The sequence below is a fragment of the Ictidomys tridecemlineatus genome, chromosome 10 (assembly GCF_052094955.1).
Source record: "Ictidomys tridecemlineatus isolate mIctTri1 chromosome 10, mIctTri1.hap1, whole genome shotgun sequence".
In the NCBI taxonomy this organism is placed as follows: Eukaryota; Metazoa; Chordata; class Mammalia; order Rodentia; family Sciuridae; genus Ictidomys; species Ictidomys tridecemlineatus.
The window spans coordinates 8,549,815-8,565,401 of NC_135486.1; the positions used below are offsets into that span (position 1 = coordinate 8,549,815).

At 52.1% G+C, this 15,587-nt stretch overlaps 1 protein-coding gene across 2 annotated transcripts in view; it reads right to left on the reverse strand.

Annotated features, from left to right (window-relative positions):
- Positions 1-1,929: 1,929 nt before the first annotated feature.
- The window catches only part of Kiaa0040 (KIAA0040 ortholog), a 33,146-nt gene continuing 19,488 nt past the window's right edge, over positions 1,930-15,587 (reverse strand). For both annotated transcript variants that reach the window (XM_040277689.2, XM_013356216.3), the window contains one exon: positions 1,930-5,380. In XM_040277689.2, the coding sequence (XP_040133623.1) occupies positions 4,961-5,251 (291 nt within the window). In that variant the 5' untranslated portion in view covers positions 5,252-5,380 and the 3' untranslated portion in view covers positions 1,930-4,960. The remainder of the gene's footprint in view (positions 5,381-15,587) is intronic.

A 15,587-nucleotide genomic window follows, 5' to 3' on the forward strand; every position in this document is an offset into this window, starting at 1 on the left:
CTATAAGCCAGGCCCTGTGCTAAATGCTTTGTAGGCATTATCTCATTTAAGCTTTTCCCCCCTGGGAGACAGGGCCTGCCATCAGCTCCACTTTGCAGTTAAGTCTTGACAGAAAGATGCAGGGGCCTGAAGGGCATGACCAGTGGGAGCTGGAGCCAGCCGCAGGGTCGGACCACCCTCCTCCTGAGTCCTAGCCCACAGCACCTGTGACTCGACGGCTCAGATGGCTTCTGAATGGTCTCGTCAGCTGCCCCCTGCACCCCTATTCCAGAGTGCACCTCCCCAATGTCCACTGTGTAGACGGGCCCTCCTGGCCACCTCCCACCAGGCAGCCATTGGTGCTCCCATGGTCTCCCGTCAGCCTGTCCTGACACCAGCCCTGGGGCATCCCTCTAAGGGAGCAGTGACCACACTGGATCAAAGTGGTCTCTTTGCTTGTCTGCCCCCTCAGTCAGGCCGTGAGCCCCTCTGGACAGCTTTGCACGTCTGGCACCCAGTGTGAGTGGCACGTAGTGGATGGCACAGACATCTATGGAACAGATGTCGTGAGAGGGGACTCAGTATGCAGGCCACCCTTCCTGAGTAAAGCACCACTTGATGGGGTTGTCCTCAAAGGTGTCTGAAAACTTCCCCCTGAAACGGTGACAGAAACAGAAAGCTGGCTGAAGGGATCTTCCCTCGGCCTCCTAGTCCTGGGGGTTTTAATTTGGGAATCACGCTGACGTCACAGGCAAGGCCCACGCAGGGGTGCCCTGGTGAGTTGACAGCGTGGAGGCCGATGGTTCCGTGGGAACCCTGGGCACACCCAGGGGGCCTGGTGGAGGGGCTGGGGGCACCAGCGGTGGCTCCCTTCAGGGGTGCAGGGGCCGCTCCCTTCCTGGTGGTTTCTGGTCAACATCCCTAACTGCTCTGGAAAGTTTTGGAATGTCCTGGGAATGAAGGGGAAGCTAAGTGAAGCCTCCATTGCCTGGTGTCATGGGTACTGGGAACCAAGTAGAACTTCAGATGTAGCCTGCCTGGGGGGAGACGGGGCAGAATGGGAGCCTGTTCCATGGGCCTTCCTTCCTGAGCCTCGTTAACATACAGTCCAGCATGGAGTTTTGCCAACGTGTTTGAAAGTGGTTCCCCGGGAGATCATGGGCCTATGCCGTCCAGGATGAGAGCAGCTAGCCACGTGTGGCTGCTGGACACTTGAAGTATGGCTGGCAGACCTTTGATTTGATTTTAATGGATTTAAGCAGCCACTGTGGTGATGGTGCCATATAGACGGTGTTGAGGGAGAGCACTTCCATCACTCGTGATTCTTGGGCAGCATGCTCTGGACAGCTTCTGCTTTAACAGCAATTCTTGGCATCATAGGAGAGGAATCAGGAGGATCTAAATCATGAATTTCATAACCAATGCAAAGCTCTGGGTGACTCAAAAGGAAGGTGTACACTTATACATGCATGCAAGTGTGCACGTGTGTGTACCCCCCATCCCCCTCACCAGGCAAACACCCATAGCTCAGTCCCTGGTGGCTCTCTAGAGGCTCTCGATCCTTCCCTTCCCAGCACCAGATTAGCCCAAAGGTCGATTTCTGCTTAGGTCTTTGCTCTTTCTCCTTTCTCTGTGAGAAGCCATTGATTGACCTCATAGAAGGGAGAGTTCTCCAAGGGTTGCCAGGGAACGTAAGTGTGTATTTCCGGAGTTGGCACCTCTGAGGAGTTTGGTCTCTGAGGCTGTCTGCTTAGCCAAGGGGGGTGAGAAAGCCACGTTCCTGGTCCTTCGACCTGTGACTCTGCTCTGGGGAGGTGGTGACCAGGCAGGGTTGGGTAGGGGTCCAGAGTGAGCCCCTGCCCCCATCACTTCTGAGGCCTGGCCAAGGGAGAGTAACACCTGATGTTAGGGAAGTAACTGACTCCAGCCAACAAGGAGGCTAGGCACAGCTTTTGATTTTCAAAATATTTATTTAAATAAAATTTTCCTTTATGTGTATTTGAATTTTACTGAAAAATATTATACAGCTTTGATCATTTATATTCTTCTTGGAAAGGGGAATTTCCTTTCTCCACACTGTCCTTTTCCTTTCCCTCCCCACCAAGAAATGCAAACAAACAGCGACTCTGAGCAATGGCCGGGCCTCTCTCCTCTGACCCTGTCTGGGCCTGGCTGAGGCTGTCAGAACCCTGGGCCTGGGACCCCCTCTCCTAGCCTGTGCTGGTTGAGGCCTCTTCTTTACAGATCCTCGTTTTGTCCCCCGTTAACTCACCTCCCCAGGTGAGCCATGTGGACAGGAGTCCCGAGGTCCCAGTGATTGCCAGAGGTGGTTCCGGACAGAGGCTGGGATACAGGGAGTAAAAGGGGAGGGGGTAGACGGCTGAACCGCAGGTGCAGGGAGAAGAGGGACGAGGAGGGGCACGGGAGAGGCCAGGACGGGGGTGGGGGGTGGGTGGGGGTGGGGGTGGGGGAAGGATGTGACGGAAGGACGTGACGGAAGGTTCCCTTGGCACTTCCGAGCTTCCATTTGTCCAATCTGAGGGCCTGGCACGCTTCCTGCACAGGCCTAGGCACCATGAGGCTGTGGGGAGGCCGGGAGAGGAACAGACAAGCCCCCTCCAGGTGGAGTCTTCTGCGTCTTGGGCTTTGGAGACAATTGAGATGTGAGTTTCTGGGTGTTTCACGTCCAGAGTGGGAGAAAGTCCATGCGTTGAGGAGATGGCAGGGGCCCTGTGCCTAGGGACAGAAGCCTTGTCACAGCAGCCAACTGACTGCTGTCTTAATTCAATTTGGTGGCCAGTTGCCATGGAAACCATGTTACTCATATGGTCCCTGATGCTGTTGATCCATGCCCCCAGATCCTGTCACCCCATGTCTCTGCCGGTCTCCATGTCTCTCCCAAGTCATCTTCGTTGGAGGGACTGAGAGCTGGGGATGGGAAGGCCAGCTGGTCCTGGTGGGCAGCAGAGGACATGGGAGGCATGTGGTGTGTGGAGATGACTGGCCATCCTGGGACACGCAGGAGACAGCCAGATGCTCTATGACAAGTTCTCCAAGTGACAAGGGGACACAGAATCAGGAAGTGCTTTTTTTCTGGGTCAAAGGGGTTTAAGAGTGGAGGCCTGAGTCGCTAAGGAATCTCGCCCCAGGGCAAACATGACTGGTTGGACACATAAGCAGGCCTAAGTTAGGTTCACAGAGTTCTGTCCTAGACCCTGGTCACCACCAGATGCCCACCCTCCTTGGACCTGGAGTGTACCTGGAAGGCAAGTGAGTACCAGGTAGCCCAAGTAAGCAAATTGAGTACATTTCTCCATTCACACAGCCTTGATGAATTTAAATGTTTTTTTTCCTAAATGTCATAGTTTAGCTGTGCTATTAGGCAGTGATTTTGCCACTGTCTAGAACAGCTTCCATGGGAAAATATTTCAAGAGTGCTCCCTAGAAGATCTGCAAATGAATTGTTAGAGTACAACCTGCTCCCAGATTGGGAATGATCCATCTTTGTAATATGGTCATATGCAATCAAAATGCCAACCAGTTCATCATATGGTAGATTAACTGTGCCTCCCAACCTCAGCCTGGTGGGGAGGAGCCTGCTCAACTCACTGGGGACCTAGCTTGCATGTCCTCACATCCCTTGGGGTGCGAGCATCCTCTTGCCCCTTAGCTCTGCATGTAGTCTCCTGTGGAACCCAATACCTAGCTCCAGCCATTGCAGCAGTTAGTGGGCTCTCTTACAAGGTCACTTGGGGGGAATTGGTGAGGTATCAGAGTTTACCCATAATGTCACCATGTATCAAACAGAAACTACAGTTATGAGTACCTACTGTGTGCAAGGTACGTGCCTGAGCTTCAAGATAAATATTAATAAACTTCTTTATAGCTACATCCTACTTTCATTTCAGTTGCTACTTCTGGGTCCCTCCTGCACCACACGTGCACTCCTTACAACCATATGAAATCATTCCCTGTGTGCATTCTTGGAGATGGTGCTGTGATTGTCTTAATTCCTTTCCTACTGAAAATCTTTGGTAGAAAGAGGATACCTCACTCAGTTGTAGCATCTAACATTTCCATCTGGAAAACATAATTGCACAGGTATACACTTGGAGCCCACTGAAGTGGATGAGGGGTTTCCATAGTTTTCTAGCAGCCACCGACAAGAGCTGTTTGTTTTTGCTTGGAAAAGGGCACCTTGCTGAGTGGTTATGGGGTAGCGTGCCAGAGAGGTCTTGGCCCACACTGAATACCATCAGTGGCAACGAGAACAATGTTGCGAGAAAAGAGCTTTCAGTGAATTTTGATCATCAGACTTTACAGGGGCACAGGTGAGGGGTCAGAAGCACAGGAACTTGGTGTGTCTGTGTCAGTCTGCACTGGAATAGGGGCAGTACCAGGCTGCCAGACTCTCCAGTGAAAGGCAGCGTGGGTACAGGAATCGGGAGGCAACGTCTCCCACCTGACTGAAATACGGAGCAGACAGTGCGTGGGGGCCTTGCCTGGCTGCACAACTGTGTCTGAGTGCCTGAGTCTAGCCACGCCTTCCACCAGGCATTTCTGCAAGTGTGTGTAATGCGCTGCTGGCCTGGAGCACACAGTCAACAGCCATCAGATGAGCAGAATAGACTTGCCCTTGCGCCGTTGCCTGAATCTGCCCGGGTGATGGTGTGTGGGTACACGGGGAAGCTATGTCAAGATGGACAGACTCACGTTCTTGGTGCTTTGGGGTATGGGGTGTGCAGAGGCAGGTGGAATGCATGCTTGGGTCACTGTCAGAGACATGGCTACTGGACACATAGTGGCCAAGACAGAGCAAGACACGTCCATGTGCTCCCTGGGGAGTGCCCTCTGTGGGGACACTGAATCTGAGATTGGTTCCCTGGTGGAGTAGGTAGTCTGGGGACAGGAGTGCGTCTCTCCAGGGATTCCTGCTCCCTCGTCTCTGTGGGGACGGGAGGAGGCTTGGCCCCAGAGGGAGCTAGACAGGCAGCGATGGCCTCTTCTCCATCTGGAGAAGCTTGGGCTGGACAGAGATCCAGAGGTCTTCTTCATCCTTCTTCTTCTTCTTCCTCTTGTTCTGCGCCGGCTGCGGTCTGCTCCTGCCTGGCCGGCTCCAGCAGCAGTGGCAGCAGATGAAGATGAGCGTGAGAACCACGACGAGTGGCAGCCCCAGGAGGATGGCCAGGCAGACGGTGTTGAAGATGCCCTCCTGGTGCTTGGTCACGATGATGTCCCAGATAGAGTTGAAGAAGGTGATGACTCTCTCCATGGTGCTGGGCTGTGTGGGGCTCACGGCCAAGTCACTCGCGAGCAAGTCCTGGGCCCCGGAGGACACAGCCTCGGCCACTTGGAATTTATTCCTCTTTCAGCTCTGGGCCTGAGCATGCCATCGAAGCCCCTGAGGAGAGAAAAACCGAGACGTGAAGAGGAATGCAGTGGAGGGTGTAGGGTTCCCCTGTTTAACTTTGGCAGGCTGTTTTATGATGCTGGGGTGGACCTGGGGCCTCGCAGGTGCTCTGAAGGCTCTAGCCCTGAGCTCATCCCCAGCCCTGTGGTTTTAGTAGCCTCATAGATTTTAGGTTTACAAAGGGAGGAGAAAGAAGAGCAGATTTTCAAACAGTCCACTGAAATTTTATTGTGACTCAATGAAGAAGGTAAATGTGTGCGTTTGGTCAATAAGCACCAGTCCGTTCTTGCTGTGTACACACACACTTTGGGGTTTACTATACAAACATTACCATTCCATCCGATCCCGCGCAGAGTAGCTGATCACAAACTCTTGGGCACGTGAATCGATGTGAGTAGCCAGGGTTCTGAGGAGGCGCTGGCCCTCCAGACCCTCTGCGGTGGCAGTTCTCACTCTTTCCCCACTGCCGCCCACCTGCCAGGTGCTGGCCGCCCACTTCCCACAGGACACTGCTGGATGTGACCCTCTGTGAACATGACTTGCCCTTCCCCATGCTAACTAAAGCTCAAGCACAAGATGCAATGTCTATTCCTTGCTGCCTGTGGCAGGGGACCTGAGCCTCCTCCAGGCTCAGAGGACACTGTCCTCAACTTGGCCCACCCCTGCCTTCCTTGGTATCCTGGTGCATGCCTCCTCCCCTTCCCAGGCCCCACTCCGGGCCTGATTCTCGGCACCTTCTCCTCCTTCCTCACCTTCCTCTCTACTTTCTGTTCCCAAGACTCCTTCACTGCCTGCTCCTTTGTGTCTCAGGGGTAAAGAGCCTTTCAGCTCCTTGAAAACGGGGGTGTTTGGACCCCCTGCCCCGGTGCTGACCTCAGAGTACGGGGACCTTCTCCTGTTCCCGCACAGGGCGGCATCTCTTGCTTATTACCCCTCTGCCTCTCCACGGGCACCCCAGGGCTCAGCTCTCTAGTGTCACGCCACAGAGGCTCCCTTGGGTCCTGGAACCCACAGGTTCTTGTGTCCAAACAAGACTTTGAGGTCAGGCATGATTCATGGGGATTTAAGAGACCTCTTGGTACCCAAATACCAGAATCGCTGATTTTCAGGTTGTAGACTTTAGAGATCATCCTGGCCAACTGTCTCACTGAGAGATGACCCACCTGAGGCGCAGAGTGGTGAGGTGACATGTGACATGCTGGAGGCCACACAGAGGGGCGGTGAACACCCAGACCCAAGGATGGTGGGCAAGTGGAGGAGCCGGCAATGATGAGCTGTTACTTCATGTTAGGGTTTACTTGATACTTTTCTGATCACTCCACATGCACTTTATCTTTGAAGCACCCAGCAGGATGGTGCTGTGCCCTGGACGGAAGCACCAGCGGGTAACTCAGGCTCACCCATTACCTTGCACTGGAGCACAAAGGCATGGCCCTGCGGGGTGTGGTGTTACATGTGGCATCCCATGGTTGTCCTAAAGGTCTAATTCCTTGCATAGTATAATCTATAAATGTCCCATATACCTAGTACCCATGCGCCCATCTAGGCTCCCTCAACCTCAGTCCTGGTCTGCTGGCAAGTGACCCCACCCCAGATGCCACTATTTACACAATTTTCCCAACTATATAAATTGGCACCTACTATTGGGCCCTTGGACCATAGAGACTGAAGAAATGCTAGAATAGTGATAATTTCAGCTAATTTTTATTAAGCACTATTATGTGCCAGGCTCTGCTCTAGGCACTGTGCACCTATGAACTCATCTAACCGTCACTGTACCCCTGTGAAGAAGGTGCCGTTGTCTCCCATCCCCAGCTGAAGAGGTAGAAGCACAAGTCATGCAGTGAGTGGCAGAGCTGGCCTTGCTCATTCTGGGGAGTTTTGTTCCAGATCCCCAAGGATTGAGCTGTTCACAGGTGTTGCTCTGGGACCTCCAGTTCCTTTGTATGGAATTAACCCATTTCTGGCAAGAAGCCCAGGATTTGCAGAATCTTACAGTTCTGGCTATTCCCCAGACTGACTTAAACATTTATCCCAGCCTATTGTAGAAAAGACTGCAAAGAGATTTATTTCCCATTGTTAGACACTTCCCAAATGCATAAAGAAACAGCATAAGAACCAAGTCCTGCCCGAGTGCAGGTTTATGGAAAGCAGCTGGCTGCCCAAACCCATCGCACCACAAAGGAAAGCGCCCTGAGAAGCCACGTCCCCTGGCTGGAGGCTCTGCCCAAGTCCCCAGGGTCTGGTGACATCCCAGGACTTGGGTCTGCTCACACATGGTCACACTGCCAGGCGGTTTGTGGGGAAAAGCAACCCGCAGACCTGCAGCCCTCACCCTTCTGTCCACCCCTCGCCTCTGGTTGGATCTTCCTTTTCCTTTTGCCGTTGCCTCACTCTGTGTGGCCTAGGTGTGGGCTCCCCTGGGGGCTGGACTTTCCTGCTCTGCTGGGGAAGACTCCTCGGGTGCTTTTCTCTTACTGGATCCTGCACACGGCCCTCCTGGGACCGAGTGCTCCTTGCACGGTGCCGCTGTGACTTTGCGGCAGCATGGTAGTGACGCCACCACCCCACATGATTGAAGGGCATCTGGGGCCCACTTTGGGGTCTTCCAGAGAGAGAGGAAGGGTGCCGAGGCCTTTGGGAATATTATGGCAGTTTTCCTGAAGGTGGAGTCAGTCACTTAAGGAGGAGCTTGAAAGATGAGTGGGATTTTGACAGAGAAATATGGGTAAAAAGAATGTTCAGACATTCCAGACAGAGAAATTTCCAGACTGTGAGCAGGAGTGCAGGACATCTTTTGATGGGCCTGGGGCTCCGGGTGGGAGAGAGGATGGGGAGACACACTAGAAGGGCAAACTGTGGCCAGATAGAGATGGGGCTGATGTTTATTTGGGAGTTTTATGATAGCAGAACCCTGTGATCTGGGCTGCCCTTTAGAAGAAGTTAACAAGATGTAAGAGCTCTGGGAAATGTTTGAGAGAGCTCTTCATCAATCCACCCGCATTAACTGGACATCTAATATGTGCCATGTTCCGTGCCAGGTGTGGGTTTGGCAACAAATGACGAAGGTATAGTTTTGATATCAGGGGGCCTTGTATAATCCAGGGGAGTTACTATTATTGAAGGCTCATGTCATGAAAGAAAAACATAATAAGCAAATTCCAACCTAGGCTGCTTAGCTGGCTGAAACAGATGCATGCATTTGAATTACGTGTCTATCTCCATGTGCTCGGCTCTCCTACCCCTCCCACCTGTCTTAAACTCCTCCATCCCATGGCACCTAAAGCAGCCTTAGAATAAACAGAGTTCTTTTCAAGATAAAGCTAAGTCAATAACTCACTTCTGCATTCTTAAAGGTACTTATTTGAGTCTGCTCTCCACAGCCAAAGAGAGTATTCATTAACATTTGGGAACCCAGTCTGGGGAAAATTCGATTAAAAGGTATTCTTTATATTTTTTAATCTAAGAATTCTCTTCTAGGCCCCCTAGGTTACTTGCTGAGCTCCGCTAATCTATAGTGTTTCATTAGTATTTATGAGCTTTGCATTATTAGCATTTCCAGGAAACAATCAAATAGCTCCTCGGTGGTAGGAATTAAAAGTCAGCGCTTCTGTGGGATGTTTTGCAGAAGCAGCCGGGCCTGGGCCCTGACTGTGTTCTGGGAGACCCTGGCTTTGTTGGCTTTCAACTCTGACACTGTTTGAAATGCAATTCATCTATTCTCGTCAGCCCAGCGATGGGTGCTAATCAACCTCCACTGTCTGACTCTGGTTGTGGGTGTAAAGAGAGAAGAGGGGAAGCATCACCTTCAAGTCCCTGGGAAAGAAATATCACTTATCTCTATATCCAGAACCCTTGCAGCCTTTAGCCAGGGGGAATCAGTCATTTATTTTTTTTCTTCCACAAGCTCTCATCTGCCTGTGTCCAAGAGGAACCATGTCAGAGACAGAAGGCCTGGGTTTGAGCCCCAGGTCAACCCGCACGACCCCAGCTAATAAGCTTCCTTTGTAATGAAGTCAGAGGATGAAAAAGGCTCGATATATTCCATGTATTTTGTAAACTGTAAAATACAATACAAACGTAATCCATAAATTAGTGGGTTATCTCCAATAACAGTGGACTGATTCTAGCCTTGAGCTTTTCCTCCCCACCCCTCACCTCCAAGCCCCATCCTCGCTGCTGAAGAACCACAGTTCCCACCTCGTTCAGATGGAAAGGGCTTCGTGAGGGGCCTCCCTGCTACGGAGTCTTCAGGTCTGTGGCTGCGCTTCTGGCAGATGGAGAAGGGTCACCTGGGGAACACCTGAGGGTCCTTGAGCCCCCAGGTGAGGCCCGAGGAGACTGGCTGCCTGCAGGCCCCGCCTCCCTCCCAGGCTTCGCAGCCCCTGGAAGCACACAGAGGTGGGTACAGGGAGGCCTGAACCAATCTCCGAGAGCCAACAGCTGCTGCAGGGGGGTGTGCAGGGCTGGCACGGGGGCTGGTGTTCCTTCTAGAACTCTCTGAGAAGAGGGTGAGCATTCTATTTAGCACTGGCCTCTCATTGTTCCTATTTATGGGATAAAATAGTATATGTCAAATTCTAGAATAGTGTCTGTCCAGTAGTAAATGCTTTCTAGAAGTGTTAACGATAAGGACCATGATGGCACCCAGTTAAATCCCAAGGCCAGCTCCAGAGTGACCTGCAAGTTCTGTAGATCCTCAGCCCTCTTGTAGAGGGAGGAGTGGGGAGCAGGAGATTCAGGTCTCAGCCAGAACCCTGAGAGGTGTCCCTGCTGCAGTGCCGACCTGGGCGGGTGCAAGGAAAGGCCTCCCCCGTCTCTCCTCAATGGCTTCCACTGTGCTTTCTGCCTTGGGTTGCAGTTGACACTGGGCTTGCTGTGTCTCCTGTGCCCAGGGATCCCGGGTGACGGCAGGATGGAGTGCAGGCCAGGAACGGTGGCTCACAGAGTTTAGCTAATGACAGAGATTCCTGGGCCCCACTCCTGGAGGACCTGATGCTGTAGATCTAGGTGGGCCCAGGAATGTGTGTGTATGACAGACTCCTGGTCAGGTTTGAGAAGTACCATCAAGCAGGCTGAGCAGATGACCCTCATGTGGGAGCACAGGAGCCTCGTGTTGATGAGGGAATGGTGTGTCTCCATGCAGAGCTGCGCCGTGGCCTGCCGTGGGCCCTCCTATGGGGTTATTTCTTGCTCCGTGTAGTCGGAGCATCTGGGCCAGGGCTGCTGGACACCCACATGTATCTGGCGCTGTGCACTCAGATCTGGAGCCCCTCCCGGTCCAGCAAGGAGAAGCAGGTCCCATGAATCCCGGGGACCAGCTGTGCAGGGGCTGGGGGAAGGCCCCTGGGACGTGGGCTCCTTCGTCACAGGGCTGTCTAAGCGCCTGCTCTGCGTTGGCAACCGAGCTGCGCCTCGACCCTCCAGGAGCACGCAGACCAGACCCTGTCCTGCCAGTACTCCAGTCTAGGGTGGGAAGCCAACACAGAGGCCAACTGTGGACAGGTGCCCAAGCGTAATCATGGTGAGTGCCACAAGCGGGAAACCCAGGAGGCTCCGCAAGGCGCACCAGGCAAGAGAGTCCCGCCAGGGAGGCCAGGGAGGCCCTGCGTGGCATGGCTGAGCCAAGATCCAAATTACCCAGCAGCAAGCTCCCCGGGCAGGGTGTCTGAAAAGCCAGGGAACCTGGGATACCCCTATTTCCAAGCGTTCCCAAGTGATGTGCTGGATGTGCTTTCCTTCAACCCTGAGGTACCTGAGAGGTGAGGCCACTCTAAATTTCCGCCAATGAGTTCAATTGTTAATACACTAGAAAGTCCTCCGAAAGTCTGGAGGCGTAGGGAAATGATACATCTATTGGATTTTTGATGAGATGATCAATCGGACCCACTGCTTCTCCTGAAAAGGACAGAGTGGCGTCACAGCCGCAGGGGGTGGGGGCGGGAGTTGGTGCTGAACTCTGGCTGCGCTGTGAGGGCTGCAGGGTTGTAAGCAAGGAGGGGTGTGAACGATGGGCGTTTTGCAAAGAATACTCTCAGGGAGATGCCAGAGAACAGGCTGAACGGACTGAAGAGGCAGGAGTGGGAGATGATTCCGATTGCTGTGGGAAATGGCGGGTGGGTGAGGGTGACAGTGGCAGCAGGGGACCATGGTCTGGCTCAGGGGTTCTCCTGGTGTAGAACCCCCAGGCAGAGGGACATGTGGCAGCACCCTTGGCCTGTGTTCTAGCCCTAGTTTCCTGTGATGATCTCTCTGAATTTGGGGACATATTAACTTTTTTTTTAAATCTTTTTTTTTCCAAAATAAGAATCTCATCAAACATTCTTCTGACCCTGCCGTCTCTCCTGGGGGTTTATAACATCTTATTCAGCCCCAGACCTCTCCACCTTGCCTGTTCAAACCTTGCCCTGGCTCCCAAACCACCCTACCTTGCAAAATCCCAGTGGTTACAATAATATCACTCACTTCAGAAACCAAGGCTCTCCGGCTGTGAGGGCACAGGGTGGAACTGCAGCCGGTAGTTATTAACTCTGTGGTTCAGGATATATATTTTCTTGACGGTTCTCACCTTGCTAACCTGGCATGCTCAGATGCCCTCTCACAGATGTAAGTACTGTGCTGCACAAAAATCAGATCACGGCGATAATCTGGTTGTAGAACATTACGTTTATTATTTATACCTGGCTCAAGGCATTAGAAAATAGGTATCTATATTTCTCCCAATTGAATTAATTTCTTCAAATAACTAGTCCTAATAAAAGTTGGAGACTCTTTCTTCTCCTAGAGTATGCAGATATTATGTGTTACCATACATCGATTGTTAAAGGAAAATAGATAGTATGTTCCCTCAGAATCGAATTTATAATATGGCTGCAATTTTGAACACAAGTACAAATAGATCATCAATATACGAATGATTAAGGCACCACAGTTATTAAAAATAATAAAACAATGCTTCATTATATGGCAATTCTGGGTTGAGAAGAATCTTGAGAAGCTCCACCTGACCAAATTCCCTTGCTTTATTGGTGAGACTCTGGGGCCTTTTGCTGGAGCTCACCTCGCTAGCAACCTATAGCAACCAGGCTAGATTCAGTGTCTTCTGCCTCTCAGTTTCTCCTATCATCAAAGTCCTTAAAGACTAGTGCCTGGGCAGAGCCGTTTTCTCCTTTGGAGAATGGGCTTGACAGTGCAGGGTGCTGGGAGACTGAGCGCATCAGTAGGTGGAGGGCCTCAGAGCCTGTGTGGCAGTGAATGTGAATCCTGATGATCGGACCCCAAGCAAACAGGCCAAATAGACACCCCTTGACTAATAATGACTTTGTTTGCCTTTGTCAAATTTAGGATGGTTCTGGAGTCTCATTTTGATGATGTCTGTCTCCTTTACAAGGGAATTCCCCCTTCTTTGTCTAGATTTCCTTAGTTAGGACACTCTTTAAAAAGTTATTTCACTCTTTATTTTATTTTTTCAAAGTAGCCACTTTAGAATTGAAATATGTGCAGGCCTTGCTCAGGCAGATGAGTGCGGCAGTGGGGAGAGCAGGGCGTTTGGGGGGAACTGAGAAAGGGCGGTGGGAGAGGAGGACAGATGACAAGGGGTCTGACGGTCCTCCGTGGGTCTCTCCTTTCTTGCCTCCTCACCACGCCGCCCGTTGCTCTCCTTCCTTCCTTCTGCTCAGGTATCAGCAGATGTTTCTCTAGGTATTCGCTGGCATGTCTCAGCTCCCCACCCTCCTCCCACAGGGTCCTGAGATGAGAAGCGGCCTCCTCTTCAAACCCACGGTTACACACTGACCAAGCCCCACACTCTCTCCTTTTCCTTCCTTCAACTCATCAATCTAAATGGGACCCCACACCCCTGCTTAACCCCCCTTTGGCTCTCCATCACTTACGTGCTAATCCCAACTCCTCAGCCGGGGGGACAGGTCTCTTGGGATCTGTCCCTCATCTCCCCCCACCCGTTCCTAAGTTCCCCCCAAACTCCCTGCTCTCCCCCACGGCCACATGCCGTGAGCTTTGGGTGTGGTGCGTCCACCAGGGGAACCTGTGTCGTTCAAGTCTCCTGTGGGAGGTCTTCTGTGACTCTCAGGCCCTGTCCCCACTTCAGGAACTGATTTCTTGCTCTTCTGAGTTTCCAAAGAGGCAATCACCCCCTGGAATCTGGGTCTCATTGTATTATAATTATTTATTTCCTTTGAAAAGTTGCAAGACTTGAGAAAAATACAAAGCTCATCTCTGTCTCCGCATCCTCTGGTGCTCCTTGACTGGCTTTTCACCCTCACTTCAGCCCCGAAGAGCTTCTGGCTCCTCAGTGTGACCTGAAGGTCTAGCTTTGTGCCTGTCCCATGACAGGAGCTCATAAGTACTTGACAAACTAACGAATCTTCCACTCGGACCAAGCAGACGGCGGCCCCCTTGCCCTCTCCTCTGCCTCCCCCACCTCCCCCATCAGCTGCTTCCTCCAAAACACCTGCAAACCTGTGTCTCTGTTCATCCCATGGACGATGGCAGCAGCTCCCGCCCCCTCTTGCCCTCTCTTCCCTTGCTCCAGTCTGCTCTCCCCGCATGAACCACGTCATGTTGGTCTCACCTCTGTTTATGCCCCATGGTTCTCCAACACTCAACGTGTGAAATCTAAACTCTTCATGTCCACAAGACCCTCATCACCTGCCCCTGGCCCCATCACCTGGCCCCCATCCCCTCACCTGCCCCGGCCCCCATCATCTGTCCCCTGCCCTCATCATCTGTCCTCTGCCCCCATCATCTGTCCCCCATCCCCCTTATCTGTCCCCTGCCTCCTTCATCTGTCCCCTGCCCCCATCACCTGGCCCCCACCCCCATCATCTGTCCCCTGCCTCCTTCATCTGCTTCCTTCCTTGACCTTGTATTGCACTCCTTTCCCACTTACTGTGCCCTGGCCACACCTACTTTGGGGACAGTCCACCGCTCAGGACCTTGTTTGTCCCTTGTCTGGTCCATGTGTTCTCAGATCTTGGTGTGAGTACTTCACAACACTCAGGCCTCAGCTCAAATGCATTTCCATTCAGATTTACCCCAGTGCCACCTCAACAAGAGACTTTCCTACCCAGGCAACGTCCACCACACCGTCCTGTCTTCCCACCCCAGAATTCCTGTCACTCCTGATGGCCCTGGTGATGGTGCGCACGGTTAAAGCCTGTCTCCCTCCACAGGGACGTGAGCTCCACCACATCAGGGAGCCTGTCTGCCTGTTGGGCCCTGAGTCTGGCATGGGCCCGCAGCATGGACGAAGCCAACCCCGCTCTGAAGACAAGCCAGTGCTCCAGGGCACGCCAGTCCAGGGCGCGGGGGGGACTGGGAGAAGCAGTGAAGGGCCCAGAAAGTGGCCGTCAGCCATAGCTCTGCTGGACTTTGATGACAATCACCCATCCATTTAGTACTGTCCAGTTAGATCCTCCAGCCACAAAACTCATTTGAGGGGGAAATAATGACCAAGAAAATCCCATTATCACTAACAGCAGTAGGGAGTGGGTGTGTCTGTTTTATCAGCTCCTAAATAATCACCTGCCTTCCTTTGCTCAGTTACAAAAAGCCCATTGTGGCTGGGACTTTCTGATAACAAGGGATCCTTTCCTAATTACTATATGCTCTATTTCGGAATCAGCAGAAAAGAAAATTAAAAAGCTCCATTTCACTTTGGGTTCAAATGAGTCCATCTTTCAATCAATCAAGTATTAATTAAGCCATGCTAGGACATACAGGGAGAGTAAAGATACTCTCTCTTCTCAAAGGTGATACCGGAGGAATAATTAGAGAATGATTTAAGATCAACAAAAAGAGTTTAAAAAGGTTTTCATTGGACTTTCTTGGATTTTCTATTATGGAAAAATAGAAGGCCTGGGATAGCCGATTGCTTTGTTCCCTTTCCTGTCTCCTTCCTTCATCACGCTGTGTCCAGAGGGTCTGAGAATCCTTAGTCCTTTCCAGCTCCCTCTTGGGGGTGGTCCGTGTCTCCGGCGGCCTGGACATCTGGCCGCGCTGCCTGGGTCCCAGCACCTCCCCAACTTGCCAAAAGTCAACAGCATCCTCATACCCGCCCCCGAGACCATTCAGGACATTTCCTAATTTTTCTTCTCATAAATCAGAAAACTTGTTGTAGCCAAGAATTTTGCCTCTGCCACGATCCCAATGCGGGGCCTGGGCCACCCCAGCACCCTGG